This window comes from Crocodylus siamensis, chromosome 13 (assembly GCF_052110815.1).
Source record: "Crocodylus siamensis isolate JL-2025a chromosome 13, ASM5211081v1, whole genome shotgun sequence".
Lineage (NCBI taxonomy): Eukaryota > Metazoa > Chordata > Crocodylia > Crocodylidae > Crocodylus > Crocodylus siamensis.
In genome coordinates, this window is record NC_143407.1 from 27,588,685 (window position 1) to 27,611,374 (window position 22,690).

The 22,690-nt window shown below is 43.0% G+C and overlaps 1 protein-coding gene across 5 annotated transcripts in view; it reads left to right on the plus strand.

The window, feature by feature from the left end:
* GALNT17 (polypeptide N-acetylgalactosaminyltransferase 17) overlaps positions 1-22,690 on the plus strand; it is a 339,030-nt gene that overhangs the window by 76,902 nt on the left and 239,438 nt on the right. For all 5 annotated transcript variants that reach the window (XR_016439053.1, XR_016439051.1, XM_090026684.1 and 2 more), the window contains exon 2: positions 14,198-14,381. Coding sequence is in view for 3 of the 5 variants with exons in the window: in XM_090026684.1 (XP_089882810.1) it covers positions 14,198-14,381 (184 nt within the window). In the remaining 2 variants the exon portion in view is untranslated. The remainder of the gene's footprint in view (positions 1-14,197; positions 14,382-22,690) is intronic.

Here is a 22,690-nt window from a genome sequence, read left to right on the forward strand (position 1 = left end):
ACAATGACCTGCTGCTCCAGGGGTGGAGTGAGAGTCCCTGTGAGACCCTGGAGCACCAGCCATGGTGTGTGCAAAGAATAACATCAAGGGAGGAGTAGAGGCCAGGTAAGCTGCTGGAAGTGCCTGAGCCAGTTGAGGAGAGACCCCGCAGGGACAGGCACAATTTCAGGGGCACCTGAGCCAGGAATGGGGAACCCCACTCTAAATGCAGGCAGGAGGTAAAGGCCCTGTTGAGGGACTTGACTGGTCCATGCTGGGGCCAGGACCTAAGGGTCAAAAGAGCCAAGGGCCCACTGCGAGGGACGCCCATGATGAGCGCAGAAGCTTGGGGTCCCGACTGGGCCCGAGACGGGGCCAGGACTTACAGAAGCCTGATGTGGTAGATTCAAGTGTGTGAGTAGCTCTGGGACATCGGTAGAACTAGACATGTTCATAGAATTCCTTCTGTATGGGTTTGCTGAATATACAGTTGTGGGCAGAGTAGGACAGTCTGTATAGCACCCAGTCTGCTTTTAGGGCTTGTTAGTTTGGTAATATTGTATTACACCTAAAATACTATTAAATATATATGAGAAATATTACCACAGTTCTGTGGTTTTAAAACATTAGATATATATTGTCTTATTGCAGATGCTTTGTTGGATAAATGTTTAGCACGGCGTTACCAGCATTCTTCCATTCTTGTTAATTGGAATTTGCCAGTTTTTTGTTGAGATACTGATGGAAGAGTTCTTGCTTGCTTGAGTCCTTATTAGATCTTGGTTTTCCATTGGCATTGCTTTTGCTGCAGCTGTCATTTGGGAGGCAGTCTGAGTGAGATAATTGAGCAGATGATTCGGTGATCGGGCCAGCAATCATGAGCTCCTGGCATAGCTTAAGGGGCTGCGGACATCTTTGCAATCCCGGCCATGAAAAATGACATAAGTCAGTCAGGTGCCAATGCTTAAACTGTGGGTGTTGCCATGATATTTTGTGCCTGTCTTTCTGGAAGAACAGGATGTTGTTGATGGCGAGTCCCTGTTCTGTGCATTTGATCAAGAGAAGGATGCTGCTGGAGTTGAGCTTTCCTGGAGTTGACCTATCCTTGCCGATAGTTCCATTCCAGACGTTCAGTGGGTCCGTTTTGGAGGTTGCTAAAACCAACTCCATGAAGCTGGCATTCTCTTTCCTGTTTACCCTTCCAGAAGAAGGTATAGCCACCTCTCTTTTCTTTGAGCTGCCCATCACCTGCTCATCAGGTTTCTCAGTGCAGCAACGTCAATGTTGTGTCACCTGAGTTCTCAAGCCATGACTGGTGTGGACACTCTGGGCGTTCACTATTAAAATTGTCCATGAGGGTCCTGATGTTCCATGTCCCCAAACTGATTGTGTGTCTTTGTTGATTTTGACCACAATAAAAGTGGTCTCACTGGATGTGAGGTAGAATCCGGGCAGGTAGAAGGTAGACACACTTTGTTTAGGGCACTTTTTTAGACCTCTCCCCCTGTGGGGTGAGCATAGTGGATCCTAAACAAGGCTGCACAGTTGCAGTTTTGGTACTTTAATCCAATGGCAAGGAGTCAAAGATAACTGGAGATCTCATTCTGCTGCAGCCTTCATCTGCCTTCACAGCCATTGCGATTCTGACATCTTCTGCCATTCAGGACTTGTAGACCCATGGCTGAGGGGCTAGGAATGCTTATTATAGTGGCAACTTGTATTCACCATGTCACAGCACCATCAAAGGATATATGTGGCTTTTCAGGAGGGAAATCATTGCCATCTGCTGTCCCCACCACATCCTGGTGGTGCTGCCACGTGTATAAAGGGTAACAGTACAGCTCTGCCACAAAACCCAGTCAGAGATGATCTCAGAATCCCTCCAACCCTTAATGAGGTGACAGAAGCTATCAAGCAGATGAAGAATGAAAAGGCACCTGGAGTGGATGGAATCCCTGCTGAAATCTTCAAGCAGGGGAGAGATGGACTTGCATCACAGCTCCATGCCCATATCTTAAGGAGTTGGAATGATGAGGAAATCCCAGATGACTTGGCAATACCATTATTGTGACAATTTTCAGATGCAACTGTGGAAATTACAGAGGGATCACCTTGCTGCCCATCGCAGGAAGATCATTGCGAGAACCATCTCCTTCCACTTGCTAAAGAGCTCTTCCTGGAAGCTCAGTGTGGGTTTAGGATAGGAGTGGGCAATTATTTTGGCTGGAGAGCTACTTAATGAGTTTTGGTCTCTCTCTCCCCCTCTCTGTCCCCTGCCCCCTCCTGTCACCCCACCCAAAGCTATAGCATGTCCCAATCCCAATCCTCTCTCTCTCTGTCTCTCCCCTCCTCCCTCCCTCTCTGGAGCTGTAGCATGTCTTGATCTCTGGCTACCCCTTTTCTCTCCCCATAGCTATACCATGCCCCAATCCTCTCTGTCTTGTTCTCTTTCCTCCCACCTCTGCCCCGATCCCCATCCCCAATCTGAAACCTGCCAGCCCCATCTGCAGCTTATACCACCTGCCCAACATGGTGGAAGCACCCCCAGGCAGGCACATGGAGGCTGGAGCTGGAGTTACCTGTGGGCTGGATCCCATTTTTGTAGCCACCTGCCTCTGGGCCAGATAAAATTAGTTGGTGGTTTGGATCTGCCCACCCCTGGTATAGGTCACCGAGACGCACAACTGACATGATCTTCACAGCTGGCCAACTGCAGGAAAAATGCCAGGAACAACATAAACCTCTCTACATGGCCTTCTTTGACCTCACAAAAGCCTTAGACTCTGTCAACTGAGAAGCTCTGTGAAGGATCTTTCCTTCAGTGCTGTAACTATTAAATGTCCTGGGGCTGATCTGAACATAGGCCCACCCACCCACTTACCTCTCCTGCCACACCTTGATGATATTGATTGAAGGATGCCAGTAAGGCAGGAGGCTGCCTATTTACCTGTCGTGATGCCAAGGGCCCATATACACAGCTCTGACCATCCTTGTACCATGTCCCATGCCTTACAGATAGCATCCATGTTCTTCCAGTGTCACACACTGGGACCTGAGCTCCAGAGTCTCATGCCCAGCTCTTCTGTGCAGCCTCAGATCTCACCATGAGTCTGGGCGCTGTCTCTGACCCCTTGACTTGGCCAGGACCAGGAGGCTCCAGCCAACCACATAGCTCCTGCCCTTACCTCCAAGATATAGTGAGCAGCAGCTCCATCCGGGTAGTGTTCTCTCCACAGCTGCAGCCAGCAAACTGCTGGCTTTGCTGTTCAGGACCCTGCTCTTATAAGGAATAGCTGGGCCCTGTTCCCAGTCAGGCCCTGGGAAATCCAACATCGCCTGAAATGTGCAAGTGCAGCTTTTGGACACTTGAGGAAACAGGTGTTTGAAGATGGTGACATCAGATCTGAAACCAAGCTCATGGTTTATCAAGCAGTTTTGATCCCCACCTTACTGTACAGAGCTGAGATGTGGCCAATGTACAGGAGACATCTAAAGTTCTTGGAGAAGTACTGACTACAGAAGATCCTTTGAATCCAGTGGGAAGACAGACGCACCAATGTTAGCATGCTTTTGCAAGCAAACACCATGAACATTGATGCAATGATCATCCACCATCACCTTTACTAGGCCAGCCACGTCATCTGGATGTCTGACTCCAGACTCCTGAAACAGGTTCTATTTTCCCAGCTCAGTCAAGGTGTATGCACAAGAGGAGGGCAGAGAGAGTGCTTGAAGGATGTCCTCAAGGCCAATTTGAAATAATGCAACACCAGCATCAACTCATGGGAGACTATTTCCTAGGAATGCCCCAAATGGAGTAAGAGTCTGCCGCAAGGATCTCAGTATTTTAAAACCTTTTGACGACAACAGGAGACAAAAAAATGTGAGCACCAGTAACAGCATCTCACTGAGTTAAGAATTTGGAGCCACCCATCCCTCAAGGAAACCCATTCCTGAATCCCAGATCGGCCTCAACAGCCATCTTCAGACCCACAGCTAAGACAATCATAGAAAACAATCATCCTTGCCTGTGAGGGATTGCCAAAGAAGAAGGAGTGTTGTCAGGGGTGGGTGAGTGGGGCAGCAGCTCCAGGTGCCAATTTAAAGGGATTGCAATAGTGGGAGTTGCTGCCACTCTGGGCACAATTCTTCCGAGTTGTGCTTCTGCATGTCTTCCTAAGAGACAGCCAGGTAGCAATTTTTCATAATGCTTTTTTCCCCACTGTCCCAGAACCTTAAGAAATACCTCCCATATTTATGGTTCAGGGGAACGGCGGAAACAAACCAGACGTGCGCACACACCATTATTACAAGCAGTCCCAACCCTATATGGAGGAAAAGAGAAGAGGGTTTATGGGCATTTCTTGTTGTTTGTCATGAAGGAAACAAACTGTGGCAATTCTGAATTGGGCAGGTTAAACTTCAAAATAAATGGAGTGAGAAACCTTGGGAACACTATATACATAACCAGCTACGTGACCTAAAGGTGATGAAATGCACTGAGAAACTGCAGTGTGTATTAAAACCAAATGGGACCTAGATCACCCAGGTTTTTTATGCCTCCTTTGATCTTCCTTCTGCCAGCTTCTCATCTACCAAAAAACGTTTTCTATCCAGGAGACATCCCCTAGAAAGATTCTTTCCCTCTGCCCTTTGATTCTTCTACTTTCAGCTCTGCAGGATTAAAATTCTGCCGTCTGAGATATGTATGTTGCTCTTTTTTAAATCAGCTGGAACCAGAGGCTGGAATTTTGCTTTTCTATTAACTCTGTGCTGAATTGGGGTCCCTAAGACCATCAGTCTTGGATCCAGCTTGCCAAGCTGGAGAACTGCATTTAATCCAAACTCAGAGCATTTACTCAGTGTCTGAGCTGGCAGGGTCTCAGAGCACTTGGGTGACATTTCAATACCCTGTGAGAGTAAATTCAGAGAAAGATATGGGGAAAATGATTGCTAAATTCCTCAGCAGCCACAACGTGTATCACTAATAGATTTCTGTATCTAATTAACTAGCATTGCCATGGCATTTAGGGAATCCAGTCATGGGGGGGGGAGTGGGGGATGATCTTGGTGTGGGGGTTAACCCTGTTTTTCCTTTTAGACATTTGTGCCCCAGCCCCTTGGTCACCTTTTTACCTTTTTTAATAAATAGCACCTATGAATCGCTGGAATCAGGTGCTCCTCTACATTAGTTTGGGCAATAAGATTTGTCTTAGGGATGTGAAAAGTTTAAACAATTAATTGTTGAACTGATAAGTGCAGTGATAACTAGTTAACTTACTGGTTATCCTTTAGCTGGGGCCAGTACAGTCAGGCAGGGAAGTGGGGAAGTTAAGCCACACAGAGCCCCAGTAGGAACCAGAAGGCAGCAGGGCAGGCGGCAGGGAAGGAAGAGCAAGGAGGAGGGGAGCAGGGCTAGTACCCATAGTCAAAAAGGAAAACAGGGAGCAGCCTAATAGCTCATCATCAATTAAGCAGTTAGCTTTTCCTTCACAAGACCTCCCTTCCTCCCAGAGCAAGGCTTTACCTGGGCTGTGTTGTCTGGCAGGGCTTGCCTCATCCTCTCCGTCCCCCAAGTCAAAGGGCCCTGGGAGCTTAAGCCATTCGGCAGCTTGAGTCCAAGCTCCTGTGTTATAAGCTAATTGTTTAACTGATATAATTAGAGGAGGTTAAATGATAATTTTTAAAACTATATTTACATCTCTAGTTTATTTATAGCCATTAAGGGTAGTGGGTTTGTGCTCTTTTTGGGTACAAACAAATGTTTGTGGGACCTGGTTTAGGTGGCGTACTTTAAGCTGCCTAAACCTAAACCAAGAGTGGTTCCAACAGGTGTTCGCCATCGCTCGGAGTGGCACAGACAGTTCAAGGTAAGTAACTCAGAGGGGAGGGGAGGAGAGACTGGCAGGATTGGGAGTGGGGAGTTGGTGGGTCCAGGTGAGCTGGTAAGTCTGCATGGGATGGGAGGGGGTGGGGGGGTTGCCAAGAAGAGAGTAGCTAGGGAGCTAAAAATCACCTGATATGGGGTGGGGGTAAGGTAGCAGCAGCACAACCCTGGGGCTGCGGCAAGTGTCTGAGCTTTCCTAGGCCTGGGGCTGTGCTGTGAATGTATGCAGGCATTCATTAGGCTGGTTTAACCCATGCATTCGTCTAGGTTGGTCTAAAGTTAATTCTCTTCCGGAGGCGAACTAAGTTAGATTGGGCACACCATTTTTTGGGCAATTTAAGCCCATTTTTGGGCACTTTAAACCTTTTGAACACTTGCATGCCCAGGCATTTAGATCAACTTAATTTTGGTTATAGCTATATAAATGTAATGCTTATACATACTCTGTCTGGCCTTCCTGCTAATGCACTTCATCCACCTTGGCAGCTTCACGTGCATTATCTTGTGGCTGGTGTTGTCAGTCATTTGATCATGGTACACATGCCACTCCATTTGGCAATAGCCTCCATATATCAGTACATTCACTGTAGTTGTAGATCCTTTCTTTCAAAGTATATGTATCTTGTACCTTCTGACTGAATGATGTGGATTATTGTGTCATATTTTATTCTGAAGAGCTTTACAAGCTATATACCATTTACAGGAATCACTTTGCTCACAGCTGGTATTTAGGCACTTAGGAGTGGAATGTAGCAGCTGTTAACACCATATAGCAACAGTACACCAGTAATTGAGAGCAAGAGCAAAGGAAATAAATACCTTATCCATTTGAAGCTACATGAGGGGTATAGGGTGCAATTAATCAATTTTAAGCCAAATCATTCTCTTGGGGAAAAAAATCCTACATCTTTAATGACCATAAATGATCAGCATTTGTGTTTGCATCCTCATTTGAAACTTGGCACCTTGAGATGCATGTTAGCCCCTGGAGCAAGTCATTTCAGTACAAACTTTGAAAAAAAAAAGCTCTAATTAAATTACCAAGAACACTTCACTCAGCACTCTTCCCTTGGAAGTTTCCCATCCAAGGATTGACTATTCAACCCTGCTTAGCTTGTGAGATCTTTTGAGACATGAGCTTCAGATATCATGGCTGTTCCAATAGGTCTGTGGCATCTTCCAACTTTGGATTGGTTCTTATGGTAAATCCTGTCTTTATTCTGGTAGTCGCTAGAGGAGCATATGTATGAATCAAATTCCTGAACCCTTACATCCTCAAACTTTGTAACCAGGTTCAAGCTTTTACTCAGTTCTAGTCTCTGTGACTGGCTGAACTGAACCCCAGAATTTAAACACCTTCAATTGTTGGAGGAATTTGTTAATTTAGATCCAGACTTTGTGGCAAGGGCTGGTCCTTGTCCATAGCTGATCATGTACTCCCTTACATCCATGGTATGAAGACATAACCAAAACCAGCTGTTCTTGAAACTACTAGTAGAGCAGTGGTTCTCAACCTTTTTTGTACCAGAACCACTTGCAAAGACAGATGGCTTGGTCTGACCCACACCCCCCTGGCCATGTCAATGCCTAACCCACAGTGCCCTGCCTCCCCTACCCTGCTGCAGCCTCGGTACCTGGCCACCTTCCCCCAGTGTCGGCAGGCATCCGCCCCCTGCCCCCACACCCATCCCCTCCACACACACACATACTGCCCCCCCCTCACCCCGATAGTCCCCAAGCCCTGGCCCTCCAACCTCTGCCCTCCATACACTTAACTTCATTCGGCTGCTGAGGCTGCTCCCGCAACCTTGCCAGACTGCAAAGGGAAACCCATGTTTTCACACATTTTCCTGGCACTTGATCACAACCATTTGAAATATTCTTGCAGGCACTTCTAGGTGGCAACCCACAGATTGAGAAACACTGTAGGAGGGGGCTAACTTCCTGCAAGTTCTTGGCTTACCGTCTTCTCCCTGGAGCACATTCTGGTTCTCTTTGATAACTCTCTTAAACATTACAAATGCTTACATATATTTTCTTTATGCTTTGCTGTATAATATAGCCTTTCAAAACAAACATCACGTTCCTTAAAACTATTTACCCTATTATGTTCCCTTTTCTGGTAATTTTAAATCTTTCTGAATGGTATTATAAAGAACATTTTGGGGGGATTCTGCTGTGGATGGTCTACTTTTCTCAGAGATCTGCATGGTATTGCAAAAATGTCTTTTCTTGTGACTCCTCTGACATGTGCCTCTTTCGCTGCATACTGTTTCTGTCTGTGGCTTGATTTTTTACCATTTATTCTACCACTTTTCTGCTCTTCCCTTCAGAGAAAGTTTCTTAGTCTCCCCCACTCTTAATTCTGCACTGTTCGTATGTTATAGGAAAGGAAGTCTGATGGCTCCTTTTGTCTTTGTTTTTCTTCCTTCCTTCATTAGTATTATCCATTGTAATCTTCCCTATGTCACCAGCATATGCCACATTGCTATTTCTTTATGGTTTTGCCTTTCCCTACTTTAGCAAGGATTGACTGAAGCTGTGCTGATAAATTGATGTTTCTTACGACAACAAGAATCCTGTCGTCTTAGTCCTCCTTTCAGAAGTGTTCAGCGTGACGGTGAACTGCAGTTATAAAAGCATCTGCTGTTTCTTTTTGTTCCTGGAAACCCCTGTTAAATCTGGCCCTTTCATATATAATATTCTGTCTGTTTGTGAATGGGCATCAAAGAACATTCATTTTGTTGTAGTCTTTCCTCCGCAGCAAGGGGTCAGGCAGGATAGCAGCAGTGGCTTAACCTGTAGCAATTAAGGACTTTATTTAGTATTCTTGCACTTTCTCCATCAAACCAAAAGCCATCTGGTAACACTTGAATCTCAAAACCAAACTCAGTGTCCCTTACAGCAGAGTATTACAGGTTCCATTTTTTGCAGGTGTATGGGGCTGCATTACTTTACTGCTGCTCAAGTTTCTTTCTGGCTTTTTCCACTTGCTCTTTGCTCAGCGCTCAGTTATGGTCTTTGAGAGTCTATTCTTCTCCATTATTTCTTCTTTAGAGGGAGGGATTCACCATTTCAGACATTGCATGGTGTGCTATCCTTGAAGCTGCAATTCAACAACATCTTGCCCTGGAAATTCCCCATTTGCTGCCTTTCTCCTGCAATATGTGGGGTGCCAAGAACTCCACCTGGAAGAGCCATTTCATTCCAAATGCACCCCTCTTCTCAGCGAAGGAAGTTTCCTCACTAAATCATTATACAACAGAAATTAACATTTTTTTTCAGTTATGCTGAAGTACAGGAGAACACTCTCCTCAGTTCCACTATGCCTGGGGTGTCTGTTTGACTGGACACTAAAAATGAAGGCTATGTATTGTATTATATTCCACTTTACCAGAACCCTTCTCTGGTCCAGGAAGCTGCCATCTCTTTATGAAATATACTGCCAGTTTAAGAGGAGAATAATATATTTACTGTAACTGTCCTCAGTGCAGGAATAATTTTGCTGTGGAGATTAAATTTTTATATCATCTTGAAGAAAACTAACGCTTTTTCAGTCCCTAGGGAATTTGATGTCTGGCTTTTCAGCAGGAGTGGCCCCTATATTAACAGATGTAGGCAGAGGCATTTTTTTTATTGCTGCAGTGTCAGAGAGGTATGCTCCTTTTATCCCAACCTTTAGCCTTCTGGGAGATTTTGAGACGCTTTGGATAAGTGGAGGTTAATGATGGACTGCACACATAAATGGTAAGAAGTTTTGTCCACTTCAGCATCTGGGCCTTACACAAGCTATGTGACTCTCCTGAGTTTGCAAAATCGACCAAAAAATCTCCGAAAATCAGGTCTTGTCATGCAAGTAGGGGTGTTTATCACTTACAAAAAAGGATGGAACAAGCATAAAAAAGGCTTTCTGGCAGGAGTTAGCCTTTCTGCCTGGCCAGAAGAATGAAGATTTGGTTTCCATCTTGTGAATGGTTCATGTTGGTTCGATCTGTGTCAGAACTGGTTCACCCTTCCATGTTTCCGTGTGACCATTAGTGTCTAATGATTCATGCTTTCTCAGTCTTATGCAACCTGAAGGTGGTCGCAGGGGCTGCTTGTCCTTTGAGCCCCAGACAGAGGGGCCCCAATGGCTTTAAGCATGTAACTTTAAGCATGCAAGTAATCCCATTTACCCTAGTAGAATCATGTGCTCAAAGTTACAAGCAAGTTTCGTATCAAGAGTGAGCCTGGTTGTAGGATCCTGTTATGCTAGAGGCTATATAAACACCAAATAGAAAGAATAATAATTCCTGCCCCAAAGACGAGAGACAGAAAGACAAAGATAAGGGGGAAGCACAAATAAAGGAGGGGACAGGATTAGTCCACTGTAATCTTGTATAAAACTCATAATGGCAGCCAAGTCTTTTCAGTTAGACATTTGGAAATGAACTGGAACAGGAGAAGGGAACTATAATTGTACAGAGCTGTTCTGAGTTGGGTTTGAGTTCTTAAGATGTTGGGCTTCATGGGCACCCGGCTGAAACTGTACGGCTATATTTTTAAGGGTTAAGTCAAAGGTGCTCAGTGAAGATAGAGAGGAGTCCTTTTTAATAGTTCTGTACCTCTAAGTAAGTAAAATAAAAGTGTGTAATTAAGGCTTTGCTAGATCAGATTTCACATCCAACTGTTCTTTTCAGCCCTCTTTCCTGAGGCATCTTCTAAGCCAATTGGAAACAAACTTTGCTTTTTTCCCCCCTTCCGTTGAAGTTTGGCTGTGAATACTTTTCCCTGCCAAACATTTCTTATTCCTTAGTTTCACACACCTGAAAACAAAATGACACTTTGGGTGCATGATGATCTTTTCTGACAGCGTAAACTAGAGGAAGAAATGTGGACCTACACAGAGCAAAATACCTTGATCCAAATGGTCACATCACATGCAGGAAATTTCATTTTTGTGACTACACCTCTGGGTGCCTTTGATATTCTGATAGGACAGCATTGAAAGACAGGTCTTTTGCTTGTTGCAGATCTTTGACCCATTGTGGGTGAAATGATTGCATTGTTTAACCAATTTCTTTCACCGATTGAATGGCTTGACATGGGTATACCTCTATATTTTGTCACAGCATGTGCTCAAGAAGGAGTAATGCAGCAATATTCATATGCAAAAATAAGCAGTAGTGAATAGTTTTAGCTGGTGGATGTGAATGTGCCCCAGGTGCGTTTGTCTGCATGGAATAAAGGAGTTCATGACAGTGTGAGCATTTTATTCAAAGATGCTGAATTAAAGGTTATGTCTTAACCTTTTGAGGGGGGGGAGGGGTGGAGATCTACCATAGTTGACTGAGAAGCTACATTTTGGCAAGACTTTAAACCTCATTTACAACTGGTTTCTTTAGCAATGAAGTGCCACCTCTGTTAATGCCAGGAGAGATGTCTGTGCCAGTTGCAGTGGGCCTGCTAATGTGGACAGCTCCCAGGGCCACGAGTATTTTTAACACTGTGTCATAGACCTGCAACTAATGTGATACCCTGGCACCAACAACTACAATGGGAAAGGGTTGCCAAGAAACCCTAGCATAGACAATGCTTTAATTCTTGTCAACATGTCATTATTCAACATGTCAGTATTATCCAAGTGCACCAGACAGTAAGAACTGACCCTCAGCATAGCATCTTTGAACAGAAAGCTCATACTTCTATTAGGCAGGCAAGGTTCTTTGAGTAGGTGTGATTATCTTTTATTAGACCAACTGAGTAGTTGGAAAAAGCCAAGACAATTTTTTCCAACTAGTCAGTTGGTCTAATAAAAGATATCACACCTGCTCAAAGAAGCTTGCCTGCCTATGTCCTTAGACCAACACAGCTACAGCCAAAAAAACAGCTTACTTCTTACCCCTTCTTATGTGTATATGTTCTTTTAAAGCAGCAGTGGTAAAAGCAGTAAGGAGGAAGAAATTTGTAAAATAAATATAAATAAGCAAACTTACGGGTTCTGAGTTTTAAAAGTGAACTGTCAGGAGTTTAAGGCACCTGTAATAAAAGTAAGAGCATGCTAGACATTTTGGGAGTATTTCATAGCTCTCTGCTATTTCTTTCCAGCCAAGAAATAGCACTGTTAGAAGGTAGAGTAATTTCACACTCATAACTGATAGTTCTTGGTAGAGACATTTCATGAACAGAGTGAAGGAGAATGAATTAAAATAATGGAGCCAAATTCATCTCTGTCTTAGGATGGTATAAATCTAGAGTACACCTATACACCAGGGAAGCTATTCTGTACTTGCCCAGGTGCAACTGAGATCAGAACATGGTCCAGCATATCCTAATACAGCTTGTGTGACTCTGGGTACAATTACTTATGCAAGGCATTCAGATATGACTCAGGCCCCCAAAATAAGACATGAGCATAAAAATCCTGATTTTTTTTAATAATGAACTCTTTGGCTTGCCTTCTGTTTTAACATGATAACATGAGCTTCGTGACAAAATCATGAAAGCTGGTAATGATGAATTAAATTTCACTGAAAGATACTGTTTTTTTAAAGCATATTGGTTTTGCTATAATTCTGAAGTTATTTTCTCTCACTCTGGAATGTGAAGCAGTGATTTTCATCCCTACAACTTGCTTTTCCTCCACTCTGACTCCACCGTGCCCTATACCTTCCCTTCCTGAAGGGAAATCTGAAACAAAGAGATCAGATTTCAATTCAAAGACTGGCATTTTGGCAGAATTTTGCTTTTCAAAGAACATGTGAAAGGTTTAGGGTTGGTTCCAACATGAACCAATTCCAATTTAAATCTTAGAAGTTGCCACAAAATAGAATCGTTTTTCTCTTGTGAACTCCATTCTGCCTGGAATTATGTTGAAACTTGAGTTTGTGGCTATTTGGGCTGTGAATTTAAGGGTTCCCACATTTACAGTTTCAAAAAAGAGGACACATGATGGGGTAGGGTAATATAATTGTGGGAGAGGCAATGATGGGCCCGTGCCCTGCCCTGCCCTGCCCCTGAATCCTGAACCATAGTCCCCTGTCCCCCAGACCGTGCTGACGCCCTTCGCTCCCAACCCACAGCCCCCTGGCAGTGCCTGTGCTCCCAACCCACAGTTCCCTACCTTCCCTGGGGCCCCTCACTCCCAAACTACAGCCCCCCCAGCCCTTCCGGTGCCCCTCGCTCCTGACCTCCAGCCCCTATCCCCCCACCCTCCACCCCTGCCAGTGCCCCTCACTCCCAACCTGCAGTCCCTGGCTCCTCCTAGCCCTGCAAGCACTTCCCATCTGCCCTGCCTCTGTGAGCACAGGCACCGATGCAGCCTGGCCATGCAGCTCCCTGCTGCCCTTCCCCTGCTGGAGGCAGGCACTTCCTTTGCCCTGCTGCAGCGCAGTGCCAGGGAATACTTCAGTGCTGAGTGGAGCAAAATCCCAAATCCTGGACATTTGTTGATATTTGAACAAACCTCCTGCATGGAGATGGGAGGACCCGAAAAAAAGACATATCTGGACATATGGTAACCCTATAATTAACATGATCTCTAAGGGGGAGGATTGTGCCATCAACTGCCTTTTGTCATTCTCTTGTGATCTTTATAACATTTCGATATCTTATTGGATATCTACTCAATTTTCCAGAGTTCTCTTCATTTTTGAGGCAGAGGGAACTACCTAAGGTTTTTGTTTTAATCAGTCCTCAGAAAGAAACATGAATCTTCACCAATGAAAAGTATTAGGTCTTACCTTGACTTCCAACAGTCACCGCCATTATAATTACTAGAACTATTTTCAACAATTCATTCTTGAGCCATATTTTGTAGAGGTAGGCAGATATAAATAAATAATTCCATTTGATAAAGGTTTAAGTATGTTAGACTTTAAAAGTTAAGAAACCTATAAGGGGAAATTGTTTTTAAATCCACAGCATTTGTATGCTGTGCAGCGTTCATACTAAGCAAAAATTCATTCAGTTGGCAGTTCCCCAACCTTTTTCTATTCTTATTCCTTGTTCATTCTATTCTCCTCCTGGGGACATCTAACCTTACATGTAATTACCTCACTGAGAAAGGGAAGTAGGCATAAATAACCATAACCTGCCTAAGAACTGAATAGATGCACAGATCCCTGGGATGGATTGTCAGTTGGCTAGTGATGGGAGAGCTAGCCTGGGGGAAAGTGTCAAAATTTGAAAAAGTTTTTATTCCACAATGGGCTGAAAAGTCAGAATTTCAAAATCTTGCAAAATAAACTCAAGTTCCCAGGAAAATTATGTTTAGTTTTTGATACTACGTTTTTGATGAATCTGCAGTGAATTTGTTCGTCTAACACTGATTTCTGGTTTGTCTTTCCTCAGGTTTGTCTAAGTCGCTTGGCCTCATTGAAGGTTATGGTGGGCGTGGCAAAGGTGGGCTTCCTGCCACCCTTTCCCCTGAGGAGGAGGAGAAAGCAAAGGGACCCCATGAGAAATACGGCTATAATTCCTACCTCAGTGAGAAAATTTCACTGGATCGTTCCATCCCAGATTATCGCCCAACCAAGTAAGTAGCTTCTTGCTGTATTGAGATACCAGCATTGTAGACCAACAGGTAGAAGCAATAAGCCAGACTTGTTGATATCCTTCATATTCTCAATGCTTTTTCCCTTCCCACTTCATTTATATGAAGGCTATATTGCTCAATAGTGAACAACTTTGTTAGCTAGATTTAAGCCAAAATAGCTTGAGAGAGAGAGCTTACCAGAGGATGCTTGCTTTATTTGAGTAATGTATTATTTTGTGTGGTCATAATTTGAGGCGGCAGACCACTATCCCCTAATGTATCCCATAGAGAATTCTTTCACAAAGGCTTACTACTCTATAGAAGTGCCTAATATTCCTTTTAGACTTCTAGGAATATCCTGTTGCCCGGTACGTTATCCCATGTTGTCCTTATGAGTCAGTCTAATAGGACTGCCTTTGGTGCCGGTTCAGAATTGCAAACCCAGAGGTGTTGCAATTGAGGAGAGGGAGAGATATTTGGAAGTCGCACCCAAATGGACAGATGAGCAGTCTTCCTTTTCTGCATTCCCTGACTCTGTTAGCCCAGAGAATGAGGGGACAATAAATGAACCCAAGGCCATGTCCACTTTGTCTTTAACACTTTTACTTGAGGTTTACTGTGTAAAACACCCATTTGTCTTTGCCTCTCAGGTAGCTGTCATCTTGCTCCCTCCCCCGGTTTATGGCAGTTGTTCAAGGACATTCTTGTGTGGTGGCGGGGGGAGGAAAGGGTAAACCCCCCCCCCGAAATATGGGTCAAAAAGACATTTCATTCAGTTTAAGGTCTTCTGGTGTTTCCTTTACACTCAATGTCATGCGTAGGCTCCATAGTCACGTTGCTGTGCTACCAATGTACTCATAAAGAACGCCACTTCTGTATGGGTGCTCAAAGGGACTCAAGAAAGGACTTAGCTGCTGATTTCAGTGCCTGTAGGGACACGGCCCCCAGAGTGCAATCCAAAACCCAGAGGTCTCCTACTCCCTAGTGAGTGCCCTAGTCTCCAGGCTGTTGTAATAAAAGGCAGGCACCAGCACCACCATCTCTTCCCCCAAACATTTTTGAATGAAAGTATCTGTGGCTGTTGTGCTTTGGGCTGAACTCACCGCTGTCACAATACATCAGGCATCCTTTTGAATGCATCTGCTGGGCATTTTGGGAAGCTTGGATGTTGTTCTACCTAGACTGCAGGGCTGAGGTGGGAGCTAAGTTGCTCGCTGCCCATGTTATGCAGTTCCAGGCTTGCGGCAACAGAGAACTGCAGGTAACTGAAACTTTCCACTCTAAACAACAAAGCAAGAGGTTCCTTCTTTGGTTAGGCTGCATTTTGGATTGCAATATTGGACTTAGGTGGCTTAATTCTGCATTAAGACCTGCGTCTGGCTCCAAATATCTCTTAATAACAAAGTACTTTTTTTTTTTCTTCCTGATTGCCTTTAAGATTATAATGATAAGATGGAGAACAGTTGCCAAGTGAAATGACAAATCATTTTGCTAAGAGTTTGGGAAAATACATTGCTGCAAGTTTATTTGTATGAAGCTGAATTATAGATATGGGTTTCAGGAATATTCCTTGCAATAGGAAGCATCAAATTCAATAGGTCAGTAACATGACTGAAGGCTGTGATGAAATGCAGCTAGGAAGATACAGATTCCCAAAGATGTGTGCCCACTTGCTCTGTCATTAGACCATTGACAAGGATAACTACAGATGATAGTGAATAAAGAGAAGAATAAACATGTAATACACACTGGTAAATGGTTAAGTTGCTAATGGCATGAAAAGTTGTAGTCTCTTATTTACCAATATGCTGCATAAGTTTCAGTAAAATGCACTAAATGGTCTCTACTCTCCCCACCATGGCCAGTGGAAATGTTTGAAAGGATTTTCAAAGAGGTTGGTGCCATTTTTCCTGGTCTAATTTACAGTTCATTTGTACCGGCCATTCATTTTACTCAGACTTAGAAATCTGAGTAAAATGAATGGCAGGTACAAATCAGAACATTTGTATCTCTGACTACCTGGTTTGAAAATCCTACTACAAAGAAAAATCCTCAAGACAGGACTTTTTCTTACAGTTATCCAAGTTTTTGCTGCTTATTCACACTTCCTCACCTGCAACTCTGTCCTCTAGCATTACTGGCCCTAATTTGTGAGATGAGTTTGGGAATTTATGTTTTACTGTGATCTTTATGGTGTGTGGCCAGGGTGGACTCATTCCTGTATTTTTACCTTACCATTATATTATTAGTTTTGTTTGGGGAACGTTACTCTTCTTCCTTTTTTTTTTTTTTTTTTTTTGTTATGCATGCATGGTTTAAGGGAAGGAGGTGGTTTCTGAAAGGAAATTTTAGTGTTCTACTTGTGTATTTTTGTAAGTGTCTCTTGTATATTATGAATAATTCAGTAATCTATTTGGGCACCTATACATGTGCTGCATGTCTGCTCTGACTCCGTGTCATGTTTATTCAGCATCCCCGCACTTCAAAATGTTGAATGAGTTTTAGTTGAAGCACCCCTGCTGCCGCATATACGTGACACTATGGGCACTTTAATTAGAGTGACTCTCAGACGCTGTAATTAAATTGCCCTCTTCCCTCACCAACACCCCCCAACCTCAAAGCATGTATAAATGCCCTTTTTGCTCATGTTTCTTCAGGGTTGGACTATCTTTACATTTTACGTGGCCATTTTGTATGGTTATGCCTTTGCATGGTATGGGTATGCCTTTGCTAAAGGATCTGGATAGTTTGCATTCTCCTACTTATTCCCAGATCTATTTTCTATTTTGTGGATGAAATTTTATTGCAATTTTATGATGGGTTTTATACAAATCATTTAAGTTGAGTATCCTGGTTTCTGATTAAAATAGATTCAAGTCAAAGGAAATTAGTCTAAATGGATTTAAAATTGCTGCATTAGTAAGAAAACTGTTGAAAACCCTCTGGCTGATGAGCATTACAAAGCATGTATTAATTTTAAATATAACTGTGAAAACGTATTGGCTCAGATAGAAACTACTTGGCATTTATAGTGCCCACAGACTCAAAATGTTAATATGTTGCCCAGCAAGGCTTTCTGTTCAGAGTCTCTTGTTCTGGATCTTTTTTCCCAGAAAGCAGGGTAGATTTGCACCTTATAAAGATAACAAATAAGGGAATGTCATATTCCTGAATGAAAGTTGCTCAGGGCCAGAGCTGAACTTTCCTTAGTTTGGGGAGCTTGGGTTCAGGTTTTTAGTTTGGCACTTCCTCTGCAAGAAAGATGCTTTGGCTTTTGGTAAATCACTGGTGTAATCCAAATTAGATAGTTCTGCCTGTAAAACGTCACTCGTGGCCTTTTGCAGCACTGATTCTTTCGATCTAGTCCCCTCTGGAGCAGAAGCTGCTGGTCTTGCCAATGCACTATGATTTAAAATGCAGGTTGTGTCCCCAAATAGAAGAACAACGTATTGATGCTGACAGCTGACCGAGGTATTCTTTGGGCTCAAGTAGGAGAGTGTCAGGTTTTTTGGTGCTTAAGGTCTGAGGTTCAAACTCTGACACTGAACAATGATATGACTCATTACATCAAATAAGAACATGGATAGTTTTGATGCCAACTAGCAATGCTTGGGCTTGGACATTCAGTTCATTTACATCTTTGACATAAGATGAGATTTCCTTGCAACCTCCTCTTCTGCCTAGAAACAATCTCTGTCTGTATACCAGAACTGCTTACTGTGCTACCCACAGGCTACATGTGACCCACCAAGCTCTGAAATGCAGATCAGAGATATTCTCTCCTTGTATGTTTTTCACTGTGTGCAACTGAAGGTGAAGGACAAAGCTGATCAGCTGCAGGTTTTATTGCTGATAAACTCAAGGTGCAATTTCTACTCATCTGTGAAGGGAGATGAGAGGACAGGGAAAAGACTTGTGCATGCTTTATTTTTTATCAGAAGTGAAGCACATTTATGTGGCAAGCAGGCAGGCCACTAGTGTTACCATTGTAATGGTAGATTTGTGCCCTTGAACTTTATGCTGTGGCCCTGTGATGACTGAACACCGTAACGGTTCATGGCACTCCTAAATCTATTTGAAAAATAGGGTTGGATATATTGGATCAGAATAGTAGCCCACCCAGTCCAGTGTCCTGTCTCCAACATCATTCATTGCCTGAAGCTTCAGAGGAAGCTCAACTATGAAATTATCTGCCCATCATTGGGTATGTTTCAAATGTTTTCTTTGCTTTTTTAAAAATTGCATCTAATATAACTATGGCATGCCTGTTTTTCATAGAAAGGTCTGCTCCTTTTCTGGAATCTTACTGCTTTCTAATTCACTGCTGCCTTATGGTTTTCAATTATGGGATTGAAGACTAGATTTAAGGAGAATAACGCAGACAAGTGTTGGGACTGCAGTATGGGAACAACATGAGAGATGGTGACCCATTCCTGTTGTAGAGAATGCCTGGGCACTTGTCAACCTGATGAGAAACGTAACAAAGGGAAGAAAAGAGCTAGATCAGCAAGGCTAGATCATATAACCTACTTTTTTTCTTTTCTCTTTACACCCCTTCACCTACCTGGTTCCACGAGTGTTTCTAGGAGAGAGCTCAGGAGTGCTACGTAAGACTTGCATTTATTCCAGCATGCAGCTGGTTGAGCTAACATTTGCTAGCAGCCCACATGGCTTTGAGTGGAATGGGCAGGAGAGCTAGCTCCTCACTCAGTTATTGCTCAGAAATGTCCAGTGGAATATTAGCGGCACTAATTAGTATAATCGTTCTCAGCGGCAGGTTCAGGGTTTGACTCACCACTATTACCCTCTATTCTCAACCTGATTCTGAGTCACCAGTTAATTTCTGTGGCTGTTTTCCCTGATAATTGGGATAATTGGGCTCTTGGTACCATCTGGCCTCAAATGCTTTTTTCTTGTAGGCTTTATTACAGCCCTTGCCTCCAGGCATTTCTCCACGTGGGAGATGGAGGAAGAGACCGACAGTTTGTGAGGTTCAGGTGAACTCTTTTGCTCAAGCTGCTATCCTTGTGAAGCTGAAACACGTTGCAGTAGGTGTTGCATAGATATACCAAGACTGATGCTGCATATACCAGTGTTTATTGTGGGATTAATTATTGTAAAATTAAAAAAAGGAAATGGATGATGCTGTATATCAAGCTCTCTTGAGAGCTTGTTTTAAAACCATCTTCGGTAAGGGCCTTGTTGCACATTTATTTTAGGCAGCTCCTGGAGCTCTTAACCCCTGGATTGCCCACACATCAGCTCCTGAAACTAGTTTTAAGCACACGTTAGGCAACTTAAAGTTACACCACTCCAGAGCAGAATCCCTCTGATGCACGTAACCCAGCTCATGTTCCAATAATGTGTGACCACTCCCCACAGATGAGCTGCCCAAGTTGCAGTCCTTCAGCATCCCAGGATGAAGCATTTCCTCCCCCACATTCCTGTTCTCCATAGATAGACTTTCTGCCCCCAGACTTTACTGCCCAGGAGGCAGTTCTGGCCAAACATCTGGGGGAATGACCTTGCCACCCCCACGGGTGCAACCCCACGCAAAAATGGGGTGCTGGGGTGGTGTAGGTGCTAAAGCACACAGTTGATAGCCCAGAGGTGGTAAGTTTGAGGCCAATTCCAATGAATCTGCAAATTTTGCTAAATACCTTGTTACACAAGGACATGAAAAAGGAACCAGGATGTAACTGCATTCAATTATATATGCTCCAAGCAAATGTTTATTTGCTCATTGTGGGTGAAACTTAGGACTGAATTTTTACATTTCTCTATGTAATCCTTGTTTTTCCTCTGCATTAAGACACCAACATATCTTGGTATCTTCTTTTCTCTTTAAAGGACAAACTGTAAAGATCCTGCAGTTGCGACAAAGTGCTTTTGCCTGTTATCTTTGCAAGAGCACGGGCTCCTCTGGGCCATTTATTTCTGGTATATTTGCCCACAGACCTATGGGCATTGGTATTGCATGTAAAAGTGCTCTTTGCTGGCAATTTCCTCAATTTCCATAGAAAATGGAACACTTCTGTTTACACATTTGTGACACTGTGCCAGTTACTTAGTCCAATGCCACCCATGCGTCGCAGTTCAGGGTGTTAGCCAGTGTTGATAAGATGAGGTGAGGAGAAAGACAGTGCTCTTTTTTCCTATGTTAGTCAAAATGCAAGGACAACATTTGACAGGAAATGAAGCTTCAGGGTCATTTCTTGGCAATCATTACTGTTCATCTCGAACAGTGCAGGTCAAGAACATCCTTTCTATCTTGTTTGAACATGACATTTTGTGAACCCTTTTGATGGTTTTGAGCCACCCTACATGCAAATCCTGGTCAACAGAAGTACTATAGGGTGTAGTGATTTTTTCTGTACAAATATAGTCAACAGATTTGCAAGAAGAGCAGGACAGCCTAATAAGGGAGAAGCCACCACAGAATTTAAAGGATGTAGAATCCTAGTTGATTACCGTTGAAGCCGTACAAATAAGACCTGTGTATCTTCAAGGGTCAAACATTCAGTTACAGCAAAATCAAGATCCTCCGCCCAAGTACTTGGGTAGATGAGGCTGCCATGGCAAAAAGCCATACAAATGTCACCTTACGTTCAGCCAATTTAGGTATTTTCAGGAGCTGTTTGGGCATCAGCAAGAATACATTAATTTTGTTGTTCAAAGGCTTATTGCTACCAGAAACATTTCCCTGCCTTCTCAGTCTGATAGGTGCTGTTCCCCACCATATTCCTTTAGACCTGTGCTGAGACATACAAGCTTGTCTACTACATTACAGACTTAGTTCTATTTTAGTCAATGCTGATGAAGGATCTGGCCCATACTTGTACTGTGCGAAGTGACTAAAAATAGCATTGCCATTTTTTTTGTATTCATTCCTTCTCTTTGAATTCCAGATTAGGTTTGAAAGAGGCTCCAAAGACTCTTTCTAAAAGATCGCCCTACAATCTCAACCTGAGATGTGAAAATCAGTCTGGATTCTTTCCTCCTTCTGCATCATCACCAATAATTAAGATTCTGAAGAGTAAATTATGCCCTCATTTACACATGCAAACCCAGGCTTGAATCTGCAAATATATGTGTTCTCTTTCTGCCTCTTAAATGAAGATGCTGCAATTAGAACTTCACTGATTCTTTTGTTGATTATGCATGAGGCAGAGAATACATCTTGCTCATATAATGCCACGTTGGCTCAGCAGAACTGAAGCAAATTAAAGCTTGTTATTAAATAAGTGCTACTATTGCATTATCTTTTTTTTCTTAAGTGTACAGAACTTTTGTGTGTGCAGAGTATGTTGTTAAATTTTCAAGACTCGTGTTTGAACAACACACAAAAAGTTCTCTAAGAATGCTTATTACTGATTAAGCTCAGCAGTTGTGGGTATCACCTGCTTTTTTGTGTGTGCGCGCCTTTGGACTATATACTGCTCAACATCAGCTACATGGATATAGATATATACTAGGATAATATCTTGAGCTCTTTTTATTTGAAATTTTACATAGCTCTATTAAAAAAGAATAGGATTTAAAGATCAGCACATTACAAAAAGAAATTTCCAGTTTGGGGTTTTTAATACTTTTCGCAAATAGAAAATTTAATATGGTGACAGATAAGAGAAAAGTTAAAACTAAAAAAAAATGTTGTTATGTTGTTGCAAAGTGAAAGTTCATCTCCAATGACAATTTAATGCATATATCCAAATACAGTGTAATCGGTTCATTAAATGTGTGTCATAAGCCTTGTACTGCTGAAAAGTGCTGGAGACTCTTCTCTGCCTTTGTTGGTATGGGACTGATTTTGAATGAGTAGAGTCTATTTTTGCTACTTTTATGGAATTATCTGAGATTGTGAGGTGCAGCATTGGCAGTAATCTTGAAGTTTTATGTAGCCATTGATTTTTTTTTCACTGCCACATACACTTACATATGCATATAATAAACAGATTTTCTTTCAGAGAGGTGATTAGCCATGTTTATTTGAAGGCAGAAGGTAGGGTGGGGTGGCACATTAGTCATAGAGTCTGATGAAGTAGGTTGCTGCCTACAAAACCTCATGCCTCTCTGAAGCAGTTGGTGCTCTACCTTCTGCCTGGTTTTCTTTCAGCAGCTAACATTCTGTCTGCACTCTCACTAAAAACAACAATTAAACAGTTTTTGCTGCTGCTTAGGCCCATGGCAGACATTACACGTGAGTGATTAACTGGTTAATCATGTTTGAACAACATAGAAGACTGGTTAATCACATCTTAAGTAGTGACCCGGCCACACAGTCATTCAGTTAAGGGCATGATTATGTA